This window comes from Urocampus carinirostris, chromosome 7, assembly GCF_059441175.1.
Source record: "Urocampus carinirostris isolate Australia breed hairy pipefish chromosome 7, RoL_Ucar_1.0, whole genome shotgun sequence".
Lineage (NCBI taxonomy): Eukaryota > Metazoa > Chordata > Actinopteri > Syngnathiformes > Syngnathidae > Urocampus > Urocampus carinirostris.
In genome coordinates, this window is record NC_142355.1 from 4,270,527 (window position 1) to 4,290,154 (window position 19,628).

Genomic DNA, 19,628 nt, shown 5'->3' on the forward strand with positions numbered 1-19,628 from the left:
TTTCATATATATATATATATATATATATATATATATATATAAAAATATATGTAACGGGTGTAATAAGCACCAAAATATCGTGTCTTGCCATTGGCAGCTTGTTGTAGACTGCCAAAAACCCCCACCTTCCTGTCGCAAAGTCTAAAGCCAAACCAAATCTTAACACATACCAGCAGGTGGCACTGTTGGACTCATCATTGCAGGACACTTATACAGAAACTATACAACATATTTCAGCAGGAATTTCAATAAAACTAAAGTTATTATTAAACCCGGTACAATAATAACTTTTGTTTTATATATATATATATATATATATATATATATATATATATATATATATTAGGGTTGGGTAGGGTTACTTTAACTGAATTACTTTCAATTACTTTTGGATTACTTCAATACAAAATATGCTAATAAAAGACAAAAGAAACTAAATATGAATCAAATTATGACTCACAACACGTGGTAAGCTTTCTCCCCTGGCTTTGATCTCTTTGATCTCCGGCAAAACTAACATAAAATGCGACAGAAACAAAATGAAAATAAATCCAAACAGCTTGCCAACATCATTTTTGCCGTTCCATGTATTCCGTTACTCCCCAAACCTGCACAAAATTTTGTCATTTTATTCATATTTAGTTTCTTTTGTCTTTTATTAGCATATTTGGTAATGGAGTAAACCAAAAGTAATAGAAAGTAATCAAGATAAAGTAACCCTACCCAACCCAGTATATATATATATTGTGTTGATTTTCATCTTCAATGTAAAGATAAGCGTCTGTCAGTGTAAAAATATCCCAGAAGGTGTTTGTTCTCGTTCTTGCGCGCTCTCGCTGGCTTCTTCACACCATTTCCCTCTGCAGCTCAGTGTTAGAAAGCAACAGATAAATGCTTACTTTATTGCGCTAATTGAAATATGTGAATAGCAAGTACTTTTGGCACTCAGTGGATAAAGAAATCTACACATTCTTGTCCTCAGGTCAGTTTAGAGCAGGGGTGTCAAACTCATTTTAACTCGGGGGCCACGCGATAGAACAAACATTCTGTCGGGGGCCGGACTAGTAGATCAAAGAGAAAGAAAAAGAGATAAAAAAATAAGAGAAAGAGGAAGGGAAAAGGAGAGAAGGCAGGACAAAGAAAGAGAGAGGGAAAGAGCGGGAGAAACAAAAGAGATAAAAAGAGAAGTCGTGAGAGGGGGAAAGAAAGGGAGTGGAAGAAAGAAATCCAAAGAGAAATAGAAAGACAGAAGGAGAGAAAAGAGAAACGAAAGCGCAAAGGGTAGGAGGAGAGAAATAGAAAAGAGAGAAAAGGAAAAAAGGAAGTTAGAGCAAAATAAGTTAAAAAGACACAGAGAGAGAAAAAGACAAAGAGTTACAAAGGAAGAGAAAAAGAGACACAGTGAGTGAAAGAGACAGAGAGTGGTAGAAAAGGGTGGAAAAGAGGGAGAGAGAGAGAGAGAAAGAAAAAGAAATACAAGTACAGTGTCTTTGTTCGAGGCACCTTTCTTTGGCAACATCAAGTTTGCATATTTCAACCTGCAGCTTGTTTTTCTCTTGCGCTTCTCTGAGTGTTGTCTCGTGGGCCGGATTCAATCCCTTAGCGGGCCTGATCTGGCCCGCGGGCCACCTGTTTGACACCTCTGGTTTAAAGTTTCTGAAATCATACAGATATCCATCCATCCATTATCTGCCCCGCTTATCCTCAGTAGGGTCGCGGGGGTGCTGGAGCCCATCCCAGCTATCTTCGGGCAGTGGGCAGGGGACACCCTGAACTGGTTGCCAGCCAGTCGCAGGGCACACAGGGACAGACAATTCGCTCACTCATTCACACCTAGGGACAATTTGGACCGGCCAATTAACCTGACATGCATGTTTTGGGAATGTGGGAGAAAACCAGCCCTCGTTAGCAGCCTGCTAGCCTGCCGTATTTATTGGTTTATCCGGCCGGGTCGACGGTTTTCGCTGAAGCCGTTTTTCGGTGTTTGTTCCAGGCAGGGTTGGGTAGGGTTACTTTAACTGGATTACTTTCAATTACTTTTGGATTACTCCAATAGCAAATATGCTAATAAAAGACAAAATAAACTAAACATGAATAAAATGCTGACTCACCACACGTGGTAAGCTTTCTCCCCTGGCTTTGATCTCTTTGATCTCCGGCAAAACGAATATAAAATGCGACAGAAACAAAATGAAAATAAATCCAAACAGCTTGCCAACATCATTTTTGCCGTTCCATGTATTCCGTTACTCCCCAAGCCTGCACAAAATGGAGTCATTTTATTCATATTTACTTTCTTTTGTGTTTTATTAGCATATTTGGTATTGGAGCAATCCAAAAATAATTTAAAGTAATCCAGTTAAAGTAACATAATAAGAACATAATAAGAACATAATAATAACATGATAAGATGGTATTTTAGAAACACATTTTAAACAGGTGCCTTCTGCACTAATAAGTAACAAAAGGAAGTCCTTGCTCAAGGGCATCACCACAAGCATCTTGTCGAAAGCCAAAAAAAATCTATGTATGCAACTGAACCAACTGCAAGTTTACAGAAGCTTTAGCTCAATATCCTTCAAGCACTTTAGCCTGAGCGGGGATGGACAGTTTCGGGAGGCGTTTCAAAACTGCAGTGACTCAGCATTAGAGAATTTGTTATATTTTAACCCCTCCAACTTTATACAAAGAAAAACACGTTTCCAGAAACGTTTTTTTCCCAGTTTGCAGATGTGTGTTGTTGTAAGGATGCTAACACTAATTACCGTATTTTCCGCACTATAAGGCGCACCTAAAAGCCTTAATTTTTTTCAAAAGCTGACCATGCGCCTTATAATACAGTGCGCCTTATATATGGCTCAATATTAAGTCGCAAGGTCTCGCAACTTACGCAACAGCCGCCGACTCGATTTTCCCCCGAACGTGGAGTAGTCCGCGGTGTGTGCTGGGATTTATATACCGGCGTTTCATTGGCTAACCAATGTGTCAATCATCATTTGAATCGATCGCTATTGGCTGAAGTTATTCGGAGCCTCGGATAGGCTAGAGCAGACCTGGGCGCTCCGGTCCTGGAGGGCCATACGTCCTGCCAGATTTTGAAGTTTGCTCTTCTTTAACTCAGGTGATACAAATTATAACCTCGTTAGCAAGCTAGCAAGTGCTCGTTAACGATACTGGTGATTGGAATCACCTGTATTGGATCAGAGAAACCTCAAAAATCATGCAGAACATACGGCCCTCCAGGACCGGAGTGCCCAGTTCTGGGCTAGAGGGCCAAAACAAACCCTGCAATTGGCCGAAAAAGATGTGTCAATCATCAGTTAAATCGATCGCTATTGGCTGAAGTTATTCGGAGCCTCGGATAGGCTAGAGGGCCAAAACAAACCCTGCAATTGGCCGAAAAAGATGACTCTGAATAGCAAGCTTGCTAAAGTACGCCATAAAGAAACATCTTTCATTAGTCTGTATTTGTAAATATTTTACTCTCCTGGATTTACTACACTCACGGTTGTAAGAAGACCATGATTGCGTATCATTATTGAACGTGAGACCTTAGGTGAGCTATGCGGCTTTATATTTTCCCGGTATCTTGTTTTAGAACGATCTTGATGTTGCTGTGATGAGTTGAGTGAATTCAACTCAATTCCGAGTGTCTATTGTCATATGCACAGTAAAGTTGCGAGCGAAAAAGAAAATAGAAACTAAGTAATGGTTGGCATTTCTTGAATCCCAAGACTTTAACCTTCCGAATGATGGAACGATGCATTTGAGTGACATCGTACGGACACCGCATCCGCACGTGTTCTCGACACGTATTTGCGTCTTTGCAAGCTTTGGGAATGTTAAGGGGGTAATAAGTTGGACTGAACGATCTGACTGTTTTGTCGACGTTCCCATTGTAGCGCCTTATAATCCGGTGCGTCTTATGTATGTCAAATAAAGGGCCAAAAACTATTTTTTCGGGGTGCGCCCTATAGGCCGCTGCGCCTTATGGCGCGGAAAATACGGTAATTAACACATTTACATATTAGGATTATTTTCCCGTTTACACTCTTGTTTTCTTCTGACCCATTCCTGTGCTCAATGTGCAGCTCTCTGTAGTGAGTCTAGCTCTGGGGTCGGCAAACCGAGGCTCAGGAGCCACATAGGTGGCTCCCTGGTGCTTTTCTAAAAATGTTTTACAAATTGAAACAGATTGGGAAGGAAATATAATATTCTTTTAATATAGTTTCTGTAGGAGGGCAAACATGACACAAAAAATGTGTAAAAATGTGTAGAATAAATACCATATTAAAACTACATTTTCTCATTTACCTGCTTGTTTTTTTCTCCACCGTGTTTCCTGTGTTGGGGGCTCGAAACGTGAGCTCTGCCTCTTTTAAAGTGGCAGCGTCACAATGGAACTCAACCTCACGCTACTGCCCCAATTTAAACACAGGAGTCTTAATTAAACGCACCAGTATCATGTGTCTCCGTACTACAAGTCTAGAGCGCTTTGCGGCATTAAAATATCCCAAATGAGGGAAACTGCACAGGTGCAGGAATGCACACAAGTCAATGGATTAAGTGTGTTACGCATTAATATATATATATGGTCCCTAGTTCACGGAAATCCGCTTAGTAGTATATATATATATATATATATATATACCACAGCAATATCCCCCTAGTGGGAGGTGGCTAGAGACCTTTCTGACTCTTTTTGGGAGATCGATTGAGAGGAGGGGATTCCCTGCCCCCTCGCTCAACCCAACTGAGGTGTTGGGAGTCATTAGGTGACCAAACCCCCCAATTCCAACCCCTAATGCTGGACAGGGAGGCAACGGGTACCAATGTTTAAGATTCATCACCAACTCCATCAAAACCTGTCTGCTCCCTCCCCATCTGAATTTCCTTCTACTTGTCACTTCTTCTCCAGTTTTGCTCCACCCACGACTGCTGAATTATCCAACCTCATACTCAAATCCAAGCCCACCACTTGCCAGCTCGATCCCCTCCCTTCATCCCTTGTTAAATCCTGCCTCCCTTCCCTGCTTCCTCTCATATCTGCCATTATCCACTCCTCACTCTCTTCTGGTATTGTCCCATCACTTTTCAAAACCGCTGCTGTTACCCCTACGCTGAAAAAACATGGTGCTGACCCCAACAACTTTGACAACCTCCGCCCCATCTCCAACCTTCCATTTATTTCAAAAATCCTTGAAAAAACTGTTGCTGACTCCGGTTTAGTCTCCATCCTCATCCTCCTAGACTTGAGCACCGCCTTCGACACAATCTCTCACCCTATCCTCCTCAATAGACTCTCCTCCATTGGTCTCACCCATACTCCCCTCAGTTGGTTCCATTCCTACCTCACTGGCCGCACTCAGTTTGTCCAGCTGAAATCCTTCACCTCAAAGCCCTCCCTAGTCACCACAGGTGTTCCCCAGGGATCTGTCTTAGGTCTTCTTCTCTTCATCGTCTACCTCTTGCCTCTTGGTCATATCCTCCGCAAATTTAATATCCACTTTCACTGCTTTGCTGATGACACCCAACTCTACCTCTCCTGCAAACCAAACTCCATACTCCCACCTCCCTCCCTCACCTCTTGCCTTTCCGAACTCAAAACATGGTTCACAACAAACTTTCTTAAATTAAATGCCAATAAAACAGAATTCCTCCTTCTTGGCACCAAATCCACTTTATCCAAAGTAAACAATTTCTCTCTCAACATCGACAGCTCCTTAGTGTCCCCCTCCCCCCAGGTCAAGAGTCTGGGTGTCATCCTGGATAGCATGCTTACCTTCCACTCACATATCAACACCATCACCCGCACTGCTTATTTCCACCTCCGCAATGTTACCAGACTCCGCCCTTCCCTCACCCCCCGCACCACTGCTATTCTCGTCCACAGTCTTGTCACATCCCGCCTTGACTACTGCAATGCTCTCCTCTTCGGCCTTCCTCAAAAGTCCCTCCATAAAATTCAGCTGGTTCAAAACGCCTCTGCTCGCATCATCACAAAAACATCTTCCCAGCAGCACATTACCCCCATCCTCCAACAACTACACTGGCTTCCTGTTCAGCATCGCATCAGCTACAAACTGTTCCTATATACATATATGGCCATTCACAACCTGGCTCCTCCTTACCTGTCCGACCTTCTCCAGGTGCACGTCCCCACTCGCTCCCTCAGATCCTCGTCCTCCCTACGACTGTCAGTGCCCCCTGCCCATCTGAGCACCATGGGAGCCAGAGCCTTCAGTTGCGCTGCTCCCAAGCTTTGGAACAATCTACCCCCGGACCTCCAAAACTGCACACCTCTCTCCACTTTTAAGTCCCGTCTAAAAACACACCTGTTCAGGACTGCCTACAACACATAGCTTCTCCATTTCCTATGTTTTTATGATTTTATGTCTTGTTTTTATTTATTATTTCGCTTACAACTTTTTAAATTGTATTTTTTCCATTGTCTGTACAGTGTCCTTGGGTGACCTGAAAGGCACTTTTAAATAAAATGCATTATTATTATTATTATAATGTTTAAGTCTTAGGTATGACTCGGCCGAGGCTTGAACCACAACCTCCCAGTCTCAGGGCGGGCGCCATACCCCCAGGCCCACCGAGCTGGTTTCTTTTTAGAGAACCGGCTTTTTCGGCTCAACTCATTAAAGTGAGCCGGCTCTCATACGGCTCACTTGCTTTGATGCATTATATTACGAATGATTATGTTGTATAAAGAAGTTGAGGAAAAAAAGGTATAAAGGAGAAAATGAAAAAAGACAGGTTTATGGTGATCCCTTTTAATCAGTATATTACCAACAATAATTTAATGCAGAAAATGAATTCCTAATCTCATCTCTCATCATCTGCACCGCTTATCCTCAGTAGGGTCGCGGGGGTGCTGGAGCCCATCCCAGCAATCATCAGGAGGTGGGCAGGGGACACCCTGAACTGGTTTCCAGCCAATCGCAGGGCACACGGGGACAGACAACTCACTCGCTCATTCACATGTACACCTAGGGACAATTTGGACCAGCCAATCCACGGGGAGAACATACAAACTCCGCACAGTAAGTCCGGTAGCTGGATTTCAACCCACACAGGAGGTTCCCGAGACCTTAGAACTGTGCCGCACACGCGCTAACCACTGCGCCGCCGTGCTGCCCGAATTCCTAATTTGAATAAGAAAATATATTGTTCTACATAATTATATCTGCCTGTATTTTTTCCTTCTACAGTGAACGTCCAAGCGACTTCATTTTTGAACTTTTTTTATAATAAACCTCATTCATGTCGAGCAACTCAGTATCTCACAACAAAATGTTAATTAACAATATATATGATATCACGGGCAGCACGGCGGCGCAGTGGTTAGCACTTGTGCGGCACAGTTCATGTCATGGGAACCTCCTGCGTGGGTTCAAATCCAGCTCCAGACTTCCTGTGCGGAGTTTGTATGTTCTCCCCGTGCTTGCGTGGGTTTCCTCCGGGCACTCCGGTATCCTCCCACGTTCCAAAAACATGCATTTCAGGTGAATTGGCCGGTCCGAATTGTCCCTAGGTGTGAATGAGCGAATGAGTCGTCTGTCCCCGTGTGCCCTGCGATTGGCTGGCAACCAGTTCAGGGTGTCCCCTGCCCACTGCCCGAAGATGGCTGGGATGGGCTCCAGCCCCCCCGCGACCCTAATGAGGATAAGCGGTACGGCTAATGAGATGAGATGAGATGAGATGTACAATATAACATGTTAAACTACATAAATAAACATGTTTGAAAAAAAAAAAGATTTTTTGTATTTTGTAAGGGAAAATACGACAGTTTGTAAGGGACACTAAATTTCGGGGACCCATAGATCTCTGTTGGGACCCATAGATTTTTGATTTTCAGAGGTAAAATGAACACCGAGTGCATAGAATGTGAGAGGCCAGTTCAATAAACACATCATGTTTAACTGACTGAGAGAAGGACAAGTGAGGGAGGAGAAAATAGAAACGTAAGAGATAGATGCGCATTAGCATTTAACCCTTTTCGCGCCCGGCAGGCTGCTTTGGCTTGTCAACAGCTCCAACTCAATAATCAATCACACGGAGGCGAGAGGCGCAAACAGCTCGACGAGGCAAATCCTCGGCTCGCTCCAAAAATAACTGGGCCGAGTGTTTGATTTGTGCTTTTCTCGTGTCCCAGAAAACAAGACGACGACGGCGGAACGCCGCTTTCATGACACCCGAGTGGGAACATGTTCACTGAGATCAACGCTAAACAGTACTTTAAGCCCCGTTTGGAGTTTGCGGCGCCTAACTGCAAAAATGCTCGCCTCAGTCGTAACATTAGGTACGCTTCGTCGTCAGATGACAGCCAATATCATCTAACTGCCGTACAAGAGGGTAATGGCAATGTCACACTGGTTTGAAATGAAATTACCGTAAATTCCGGACTATAAGCCGCTACTTTTTTCCCAAACTTTCAACCCTGCGGCTTATTCAGTGATGCGGCCAATTTATGTAATTTCTCTAACGGCCGCTAGCGGCGCTCGAGTGTTGCTACCATTAACTGCCCTGTCAAAGCTATATTATTATTATTAAAGCTTTGAAAACTCTCTCGATGTACCGTCTTTCTTTGTAAATATGTGTAACCCATGTATAATATGTATTTGCAACTGTAAATTTTTGTAATGTATTTATTTGTACTTATTTTAGACACTTATTCTGATATGTTTTGATCGGGTGAACGAAAAATGAGGGGCGGAACAAACGCGGGGTGCCGAGTTTAAATGCGGACCGCTAAAGGTGAGGGACAGACAAGGAAAGAAGAGGGGGTAAAAAGTTGGTTAAAGAAAAAGGAGTTGCGCAAATTATGTGTTCATCTGATATATTTTTCCCACCCTTACCTTTGGAAATATACACTTTTTTCCTTGGATTACTTTCAACGGGACCCGGACTCTGCAGGTCTGCATCAAACCTTAAGTACCGGTATCATTTTCCGTTCATTTTGCCGGCTGTGATTTTTGGACTGTGGACTTTGATGAAGGACATTTAGTTTCAATCGCGGGACTTGAAGTCGGGTTTGGGTTAATTTTGTGTTTGTGTTACATGTTTAAATGTGGGCGCAGGCGGCTTATATACAGGTTCGGTTTTCCTCTTAAAATGTGCTGGGTGCGGCTTATAATCAGGTCCGCTCTATAGTCCGGAATTTACGGTAATAAAAGTAAGGCAGAAGAGCTACACACATTATTTAAAAAAAGATTCATTATTTTGCATATTTTAGAGCTTTTACAACACCTAAGACTTATAACATTGGTAAAATGGCGGCGCCCTCTGTTGGCTGCGGCTGCATCGGCTCGCTACAACGGGTCAGGTGTATCGACATTTCGTTCTGTGTACATTGTTACAAAGAATGACAATACAAAGGAAATTATTATTATTATTATTATTACAATACAAAATTCTTATAAACTCAAAAGACACAAATACGGTATGTAAACATGCAGGGAATGGTCCAAACACAGGATTCCTACGGCTAAAAGCAAGTTAAATTCAAGACTTTTAAAGACATTTATAATGCCTTTTAAAATTAAATTTAGGACCAAGTTGATAAAATCCATACTTGCTAATGTAGTGTAGAGCAAATAAGCCTAGCACAAAATGGACTTCCTAGTAACTCAGAACTTTGGAAGGGATGGAACTACTGCGTCCCCTTTTTGACAGTTCCCGAACGTACCAATTCACCATGTATCATAATGAAATCTGATAACATGAAGTTTTGAATGTAATCAAAACATCCAAGGTTATGTATTGATAAAATAATGTTCTCAGCGTACGTAATCATGTCAATTGGAGGGGCATCCTCAAGTACAGAACATAACACAAATACAGTATCTTACTTCTTTGGCTTTCTAACAAGTTTTGCAACTTCAAAGACTGTCACCCGATACTGCGAGTATCAGATATCAAAGACCATGCCCATAGAGGCATGATCTGGTCAAGCGTCCCTGATCCATATGAAAAAAAGGAGCTGATCGATAGCTCGCTTTTTTTCTATGGCCTTGCATGATGGCCGCGCCAAGCGGCCGAGCGGGCTGGACTGCATATGGGCCACTTGTTGAGACCACACGGAGCACGAGAGCAAATCTCTCCGCAACAACAAGTAAGGACGGTTTCAGATTTAACACAATGTTTCCTGGTTCTTGGGAATGAGCGTTTTTTTTTCTGTACAAGGGAATCTCCTCAAATCGACTAGCATTATAGCAGGTAACTTTTGTGCTAGTAACTTTCGAAAAATCCCATAATCTCCGGCGCCTTCCGCCCCTCCTTTTTTTTATGATTGATTCTCTGTGTTCATAAATTGTGTATGCTATTTCAAACGGCCTGGTTCATGGATTCCACCTTCTTGGGATTAGTAATTCATATCAGAACTCAAAAAACTCAAGTAATAACAATTTATCTTTTATCAGTGTAGGAAATTCTAGCATCCTTCAGAGAGAAAAAAGATGTATGGTGGAGCACAAGCAACATCTAGAGGCAAAGTAGTTTACTGATTGCAGTAAAGAAGAATTTGTTTCAATCCTAATGATTTTCAAAATTAAAGCTAGGAAAATCCCAACAGTAGGTTGTCTTGCATGCAAATGAGTGGGTAATGTTAGAGTCGGGGAACATTGCACGGAATAAGTCTCCAACTTTCTCATTTGACTCAAATGACAGGTGTTCCGTCTCGTTGTTCAAAGACCAAAGAACCTCAGCTTTCACAGTAGGCATACTGCCAAATGTCCGAAGATGTTATTCTGCTGCTTTCCCTGTTGTTATCGGGCATCTGGGTCGGGGCACGTTGTAAACAAGAAACTGATAGAACTGGAAAATACCTGGTGCCTGTTGGAAACCCATTTTTGAAGCGCTTTGCAGGTGTGACTCCAACGCCTTGACTACCATTGGACAGAGTTTAAAGAAATTCTTGCACACAATACACCGTGCCCCTTACACATTACCTGGCACAGCCTTTGGCCATGGTAAAAAACGTTTGTCAGACAGCTACTTCTCATCAAATTGAAACTTTCCCAGGGTCCAGTGTTCATTTTACCTCTGAAAAGTGATGAGTCCCGGGGACTTGCATGCTCAAAAATCTATGGTCCCAACAGAGATCCATAGGTCCCCAAAATTTAGTGTTATCGAGGTTGAAATTGTAAATCGGCGACAAATATATAATAAAAATCTATATATTCATTCAGTTTTAATCATCAAATTATGAATTCATTTTCTGCATCACATTATTGTCGGTAATATACCGATTAAAGGGATAACCACAAACCTGTCTTTTTTTCATTTCATTTCTTCTTTTATACTTCCTTTTTTTCTTAACTTCTTTATACAACATAATCATTCGTAATATAATGCATCAAAGCAAGTGAGAGCCGGCTCTCTTGAATGAGTTGAGCCAAAAAAGCCGGTTCTCTAAAAAGAGACGGACCTTTCACCACACAACTCGAGATCGGCGTGCAGACGAAAACTCGAACCGCGAGACCAAAACAACAATGGCGGATCTGCCTGACGAAAAGTTTGGAGTGCAGTAAATCTTTGTTAAAAAAAGTAATCGGGTAATAATGACAATTTTGTGGCAAAAAGGTTGCGTCCCGGGGACGCACGTTGATTTGAGACTATGCGTCCCCAGCAAAAATGATGCGTCTAGGACGCAGGGACGATGGCAAACCAGAACACTGAGGGTCCAAAGTAAATGTGTCGGTCCAAAGTTCCTTTGTGTATTGAAGTAGACCTAAGAAAAGTGTTGTTCCTGAAGTCCTTACTAAAACCAAATCACCGTTTTGATGGTTCCGTTATTGTGGTCAGCGATTGCCATAAAAGTACAGACACTCCCCTACTTACGACCATCCGGCTTACGAAATCGGGATGTTAAAAAATATCCGGACATTGCTGTAAGTTAGATTTTGTATCGTGTGCACCTTTTTCCAAGTAGAGGACAGTATTGTAGTGCTTCTTTTGGCCGAGTGGCGCCGTGAGAGGTCACCCAGCATCCACACTGAAATAGAAATTCCGCTTATACTTCCTAGTTTGTGTTTAAACATACTACGTGTACTGTAGCTCTAGCACGCTAAGAACTTTGACATTTTTATTGTTTAATATCTCTTGCATCCATTCAATCTGGTCTATGTAAAGTGTAAAGAAGACGCGAGCCGTTTCTTTTGAAATGAAAGTGGAATAAGAAAGTTTGATGCGGTTGAGAAATTGGTTGGATCGCTTTTTTTCGGCCACTTTCTACCACAGGGGAGGAAGTTGCCTAACTTTTGAAGCTCATCTTCCAAAAGGAGGTTAAACTCAACTTTTTGTTGTCTTCATAGAGCATATAATTTAATGAAATCTTTATTTTTAGTGCAAAACAATACAGGTTACTTATACAAGCCTTAAACATACTTATATAAACCATAAACATACAAAATATAGCACTGAAGCAACTTAAGAACAAATTCAACTTACGAACAATTGTCCGGAACTTAACTCGTTCGTAAATAGGGCGGTGTCTGTAAATCAGTGAATTAATAAAAAAGACAATTGATAAATGTTACTCAATTTCTTTAGTTCAAACAAATATAAATCTTTTTTATGTGTTTTCAAAATTTTAATGCCAATTAAGGCGTTTTCTTTTTCAGAATATTGAATTCAATGCCTTTTTAAGACTTTTAAAGGCTCCGCAGGAACCCTTGAACATTATCTCTATTCTGGTTTGCGGGCCAATCAATATAATTTGTTTACATGACTATCAATAAGAGTCAATTACACATTAATGGGTTTTGAAAATATCCCAAAATCAAGGGCCGAAGCAAGAGTGACGTCAATATGCAAGAACAATGTTTTACCTGTTTACATTCAACATTTTTTTGTTCATATAAGTCAAAACTATGAAGCCGTCTTTGTTTCCTCGCCCCAAATTGTGATTTGTTTACATCTATTGTGTTTACAAGTTATGCTTACACGTTTTGTTTATGTACTGACAAGATAGTGGACAGACAGACAGACAGACAGACAGACAGACAGACAGACAGACAGACAGACAGACAGACAGACAGACAGACAGACTGTGTCTACTATTTGGGTGAAAAAAAATTGTAATGAATAAATAAAACTATTAAGAATCACATTAACACTAGTTGGTACAGAGACACATAACCACTCTTTATTGTTAATCCAACGCATGGTCTTTAAATTTGCTTCCTCTTCCAAATATCTCTATAAAATTTAAAGTCCTGCCACTTCAAATGGTTCTACTCCTTCAGGGAAGCTTAGGAACCAAACACACCAATCATCCATCCATCTGCCTTTCCATCTGTCATCTGTGAATGCAAGCATTTTGAATATTCAAGCATTTAATCATTTATCCCATTATCACCTACAGCAGAGGTTGGGAATGTATGGGTCACGAGCCAGGTGTGGCCCTTTTTTTACATCTGGCTCGGAGATAAAATTCACTGTTTTAACACATTTAGGCTGGGGTTACGGCGCCATGTTTCGACTACTAGCAGTAGGAGCGCTTTAGGACTTTCTACCTTGGAGACAGGAGAAATGCAATTGCGATTGTTTCTGTTTCATTTAGCCAATCAGACTACAAATGCAAGTGTGATGTCTGCCTTCTACCATTTCCTGTGTATTCTTTCCAAGCTTAGTTTGAGCAAAAAAAATGACAAATGATCAACAATGCGCATTAGAACTTTAAGACGTATTTTTGTAGATTTAAGATTTTCTTCTATAAGGGGAATGGAGGACAAAAAATGACCGGATTCCAAAGGTGAGAACTGCCATTTTAAGTAGCTGAAGAATGATAGGTTGGTCGTTTTGGTTGTAATATTTCTCAGAATTCACTGTGTGAACATAACTTGTTTTTATATTCCTAAATATAAAATCAATCTTTCACACACACACACACATGAAGTAACGTTTCAATAATCAGTCTAATTGCATCTCTTGTACGTTTATCAATCTTATATTCTTTTATTGTGAAGTGCTCATGTGTGCTGTTTCTCCCTGACGTATAATAAATCACGCCCACGTTGTGGGCGGGGTCTCTTTCCCTTTGCAAACATCATGGAGGACGTGAGTAATTCTGCTCTTGGTATCATGATTAGTGGTTAACAATATATATGTATTTTATTTGTGTAAATATAGCTACGAAATAGTCTTAATAATACCTAACTTTAACAAGGTAAATACATCCATATCCTCTTCACTTGCAGTATTTTGTGACATACACAATAAACAAAGGAAATAAAAAAGGGAAAAAGTTGCAAAAAACACACAAAAAAATTTTGGGGGACCATGGCCAACCCAAATGCCCAAACACCCAAACAAGTTAAGCACCTCTGCACCCAAGTTGGTCATGCTTTCGTCCCTCCAGATGAAACGGGACACAAGAAAGCGGCCATGTCTCTTGGGTCAGGGTGACACAACACACTCATCTGTTCAACAGCAGGGCCCGACAGCTTTCACTGGTTTACCCCTGCCACATCATACAGGGGCCCTGTCCATCCCTTAGAACATGTCTAAACATCCCACTATCCTTTCACAACACCTCTCCACTCCTTCCTATCACCAACAAGAGCTCTAGATTCCACTAGATTTAGACATCTTTCCTGCAGTACACGCATAACACCATCCATCTACGTAAATCACGGCCTTCCTCTTGGTCTCCTTCCATTGACTTCTGCTCTGTAGATCCTCTTCAACATTCGCTCATCATCCATCCTCTCCATGCGTCCAAACCAACCGAGTACTCTCTTATCCACAAGCTTGGTCAGTTCCAGTGCTACTCCAGTTCTGTCCCTCACAATTTCATTTCTCAATCTAACCAATCTTGTCACTCCTAACATACTCCTCAAACACTTCACCTCAAAAACATTCAATTTCCTTTTCAAATCTGCGTTCAGGCTCCAAGTCTCTGCACCATACAACACAGTCGGCACAAACACACTCTCGTACAGTCCCCTCTTAACGTCCATACTCATACTCCTGTTGCTCATCACTCTCCTCAGAGCGCCCAAAACCTTGCTTCCTTGATTCACTCGGTGCAATACCTCACACTCTATTCCACTAACTGCATCCACATCACAACCCAACTCAATTTAAGTGAGATATTTGTTTATTTGGGACACAGGCTCTGGCATTAACTAATATTTGATATGTTTTATGAAAGCATCAAACATCACAAAGTGAAAAAAATGCACCAACGAATTAGCTTTTATCTGGAGATCAGGTTGACTCTTTGTTTGATTGTTTTTGGGGGGTTTTAATAAATGGTGTGGCTTTCACAGATTTTTTTTTCTTTCATAACTCTTAGTCAAAAAGGCTCCCGATCCCCGACCTACAGGAAATTATTGGACATACATCAATCATTTGTTTTATATGTGAACCTGGAGTGCCACGTCCAGTTTCGTTGTCACAATATGTTCAACCCGTTTTGTAACAATGACAATAAAGGTATATTCTATTCTATTCCATTCTAGTGTATTCTATATGTACTTATTGGTCCATCTGTTTGTTAGCCAGGATCTCGCTTCTTCAAGCCACATTACCTTCTGCAGCAGCAATCAATAAGAGTCAGGACACCGCGATAATTACAGTTTGCAAAAATCTGGGGAAAATATACATACAAACAAACTGTTAATAAATTCCAACGTCTTAAAATTTGAAGAATAAGGTCAACTTTAAACCCTATTATTAGTATACAAAAGAAATCAAATATTCAACAGTTGTTTCTCCACCGAGCAGACACTCATCATCTCAGGGGAATCCATAACTTCAAACTCCAATATTCTCGCACAACATTGAAAATCAATTGTGCCACCCGAAAAGGTATTCATTTATGGAACGATTGAGATGATGACTTAAAAAGTGTCCCTAATTGACTTCAGGATATCATAAACACATGTATTTTTGATAAATACACTAAAGAAGATGAATATATCGAGAGTTTCTTAGGGTATAGTATGCTACAAGAGTCACTGGATAGATAGATGTCTAGATAGATGTCTAGATAGATAGATGTCTAGATAGATAGATAGATAGATAGATGTCTAGATAGATAGATAGATGTCTAGATAGATAGATAGATAGATGTCTAGATGTCTAGACAGACAGACAGACAGATACTTTATTCATCCCCATAGGGAAATTCCCACCTCCGGCAGTATCCTTGGGTTGAAAATAAAACAATAATAAAGTAAAAGGAATATAATACATAAATACCCCATGTAACGTGTTGATATAAAGTATTTAAATACTGCTACATAAAATACACACTGTAATAAAAATAGGGTGATATGCAATGTAAGGGTGTGGTTCAATGTGGGCTTTTAGTCCCCCGCGTGGAGTTAAAGAGCCTCATGGCATGAGGAAGAAATGATCTCCCCAGTCTGTCGGTGGAGCAAGACTGTGACAGCAGTCTGTCGCTGAAGCTGCTCTTCCGTTTGGAGACACTAGCCATACTATTATAAGTTTGAAATGTAATTTTTTGTTTTTGAATTTGCCTTTGTGGGACAAAGTTCCGTTCTCTTTGATTTTGAATATGCAAGGGAAAAATGGAATAGGTGCTTAAAAGCTTCGGCTTGAGTCTACTCCCTTTGGGAACATTTCAGGTTTACGGATCCCTTAACCGCATTGGTCGTCGGGGAACCAATGACGACACAACTCTGGACAGGTTTCTCCACTGTTGACTTTCCCTGGCCTTTTCTTGGGTCGTGGCAAGGTTGGCACATCCCATGATCAACAGGAATGACCAAGATATGTTTCCAGGGGAGAGTCCAAGGGGGCGAGAGGAGAGGAAGACCGAAAAAGAACTGGAACATTTTTAAAAAGTACTGTAGGGAATTCTGAACTTTTGTACCCACTGACCTTTAGCTTAAGGGCAGGACCATACGAGGGATTTGAAGAAAAGTGTGGAATATTTGTATTGTGTTGCTTGCAAAAAAGAGGTGAAAGTAGCTGCCTCCGGTTTCCATGATTTAAAGACACATTTTGATACAAAAAGCCACGCCAAAAACGTTATTAAGAATATGTACACAATGATATAAAGAAACACATGTACTGTGTAACATGTTAAATTACATAAATAAACACGTTTGGAAAAAAAATATGGTGTACGATTATTATGTATTTTGTAAGGGAAATTACGACAGTTTGTAAGGGGCATGGAGCCCTGGAGCGCGACAGGTATGTGCATCCAAAGTCTCGCATCATCCCCAAAGCAAGCGAAACCGAAAATGGTCACGCCCCTTCTGGTCTGAGTTATCCACAACAGTGGTTAATACTACTGCTGGTTCTGGTTCTAGAGCTCTACACAGAACAGGCCCAGCTAGCATTTGTCTGCATACCTGTCAACCTGTACGTCTTTGCCATACAAAGTACGTTTATTTTGCATTTTAAGACGTGTATCACGTACGAGAAAATCTGTATGGAGAAACACAAATTTCTCAATGATGGGTACCATCCAGTAAACACCGACTAGCACGAAACGGCAAATCAATCAAGATAGCTGGAATGGGCTCCAGCACCCCCGCGACCCTACTGAGGATAGGCGGTGCAGATAATGGATGAATGAATAATTTAAATAAGAAAATGTATTATTCTACTTAATTATATTTGCATGTTTTTTTTTCCTTCTACAGCGAACGTCCAAGCTCCTTCATTTTTGAACTTTTTTTATAATAAACCTCATTCATGTCAAGCAACTCAGTATCTCACAACAAAATGTTAATGAACAATATATATGATACGAAACACATGTACAACATAACCAGGGTTGGGTAGGGTTACTTTGCCTTGATTACTTTCAATTACTTTTGGATTACTCCAATACCAAATATGTTAATAAAAGACAAAAGAAAGTAAATATGAATAAAATGACTAAATTTTGTGCAGGCTTGGGGTGTAACGGAATACATGGAACGGCAAAAAGCTGTTTGGGTTTATTTTCATTTTGTTTCTGTCGCATTTTATGTTAGTTTTGCCGGAGATCAAAGAGATCAAAACCAGGAGAGAAAGCTTACCACGTGTTGTGAGTCATCATTTTATTCATATTTAGTTTTTTTTGTGTCTTTTATTAGCATATTTGGTATTGGAGTAGCGGCACGGCGGCGCAGTGGTTAGCGCGTGTGCGGCACAGTTCTAATGGGTTCAAATCCAGCTACCGGACTTCCTGTGCGGAGTTTGTATGTTCTCCCCGCGCTTGCGTGGGTTTCCTCCGGGCACTCTGGTTCCTCCCACATTCCAAAGACATGCATTTCAGGTGGACTGGCCGGTCCAAATTGTCCCTAGGTGTTAATTAGCGAGCGAGTTGTCTGTCCCTGCGTGCCCTGCGATTGGCTGGCAACCAGTTCAGGGTGTCCCTTGCCCACTGCCCGATGATTGCTGGGATGGGCTCCAGCACCCCCGCGACCCTACTGAGGATAAGCGGTGCAGCTAATGAGATGAGATGAGATGAGGTATTGGAGTAATCCAAAAGTAATTGAAAGTAATCCAGTTAAAGTAACCCTACCCAACCCTAAACATATCATGTTAAACTACATAAATAAACACGTTTGAAAACAAAAATATGGTGTAAGATTGTTTTGTATTTTGTAAGAGAAAACACGACCGTTTGTAAGGGTATGGAGCCCTGGAGCTTGACAGGTATGCCGAAAAAGGACACGCCCCCTCCGGTCTAAGCTATCTACTACAGCGGTTACTACTACCGCTGGTTCCGGTTCTGGAGCTCTGCACAGAACAGGCCCAGCTAGCATTTGTCTGAGGAAAAAAAACTGTTTCATTATTCTAATTTTCGCGCAACTCCATCATAATATGGGGCAGTTGAAGCAAAACACGTTGTTTGATGCACGAGCATCCACGTAGATAGGTCGCGGTCACTTTCTCTGGCTTACCTTGTTTGACACATTTGAAGCGAACCGGGTCTTTGCAGTGTTTAATGACGGCGAGCACATCCCGTCCGGTGAGGCCGGCGACGGGCATGTCGTTGACCTCCAGGAGCAGCTCATCCTCAGCCAGCTTGCCGCTCTGGACGAGACCCTTCCCCGTCTTCACCTCGCCCAAGTAGGGGAACTGGCCGATCTCGGCGCCCCCTTTCAGCTCGAAGCCCAACTCGCCGTCCTTCCCGCGGCTAATCACCGCTTGGTGGACTTTATTGGTCCAGTGGTTCTTCTTCTTCAGGCTTTTCGACATGGTGGCGAGGGGGGGACTCGGTTCGCCGCAGACTGGCTACTCCCGACTCCTCATGCCCGCCTCAGTGCGACGCGCCGCAGCTGGACGACATCACCGACTCCCGCCGGGAGCTGTGTCCGCGCTGCGATGCGCCAAGTCGGGCGAGAAGCTGCGGCACGTCGCGGTGCCTGCGACGGTCCTGGTGGTTAGCGGGTGTGGGGGGGATTTGATTCCGCTGTCCAGACGCTTAGACGTAGGAGACAAACACTGGCGCGTAACCCGGATGTAAAAGAAAGAGGGAGGGGAGAGATGAATGGTTCTGGTTCGGTCATGGAAAGAGAAGGAAGGGAGGGGACACGACATTCCCACTACTCCGCTTGCCGGGGGCGAAGAGGGAGGAGCGCGTCAACGAACCCCACCAGGGGAAAAATAATCATTATAATCTCATCTCATCTCATTACCCG

The 19,628-nt window shown here is 42.0% G+C and overlaps 1 protein-coding gene across 3 annotated transcripts in view; it reads right to left on the reverse strand.

The window, feature by feature from the left end:
• magi2b (membrane associated guanylate kinase, WW and PDZ domain containing 2b) overlaps nt 1-19,416 on the reverse strand; it is a 260,147-nt gene extending 240,731 nt beyond the window's left edge. For all 3 annotated transcript variants that reach the window (XM_088339562.1, XM_088339565.1, XM_088339563.1), the window contains exon 1: nt 18,888-19,416. In XM_088339562.1, coding sequence (XP_088195688.1) covers nt 18,888-19,185 — 298 coding nt within the window. In that variant the 5' untranslated portion in view covers nt 19,186-19,416. The remainder of the gene's footprint in view (nt 1-18,887) is intronic.
• Nucleotides 19,417-19,628: the final 212 nt, after the last annotated feature.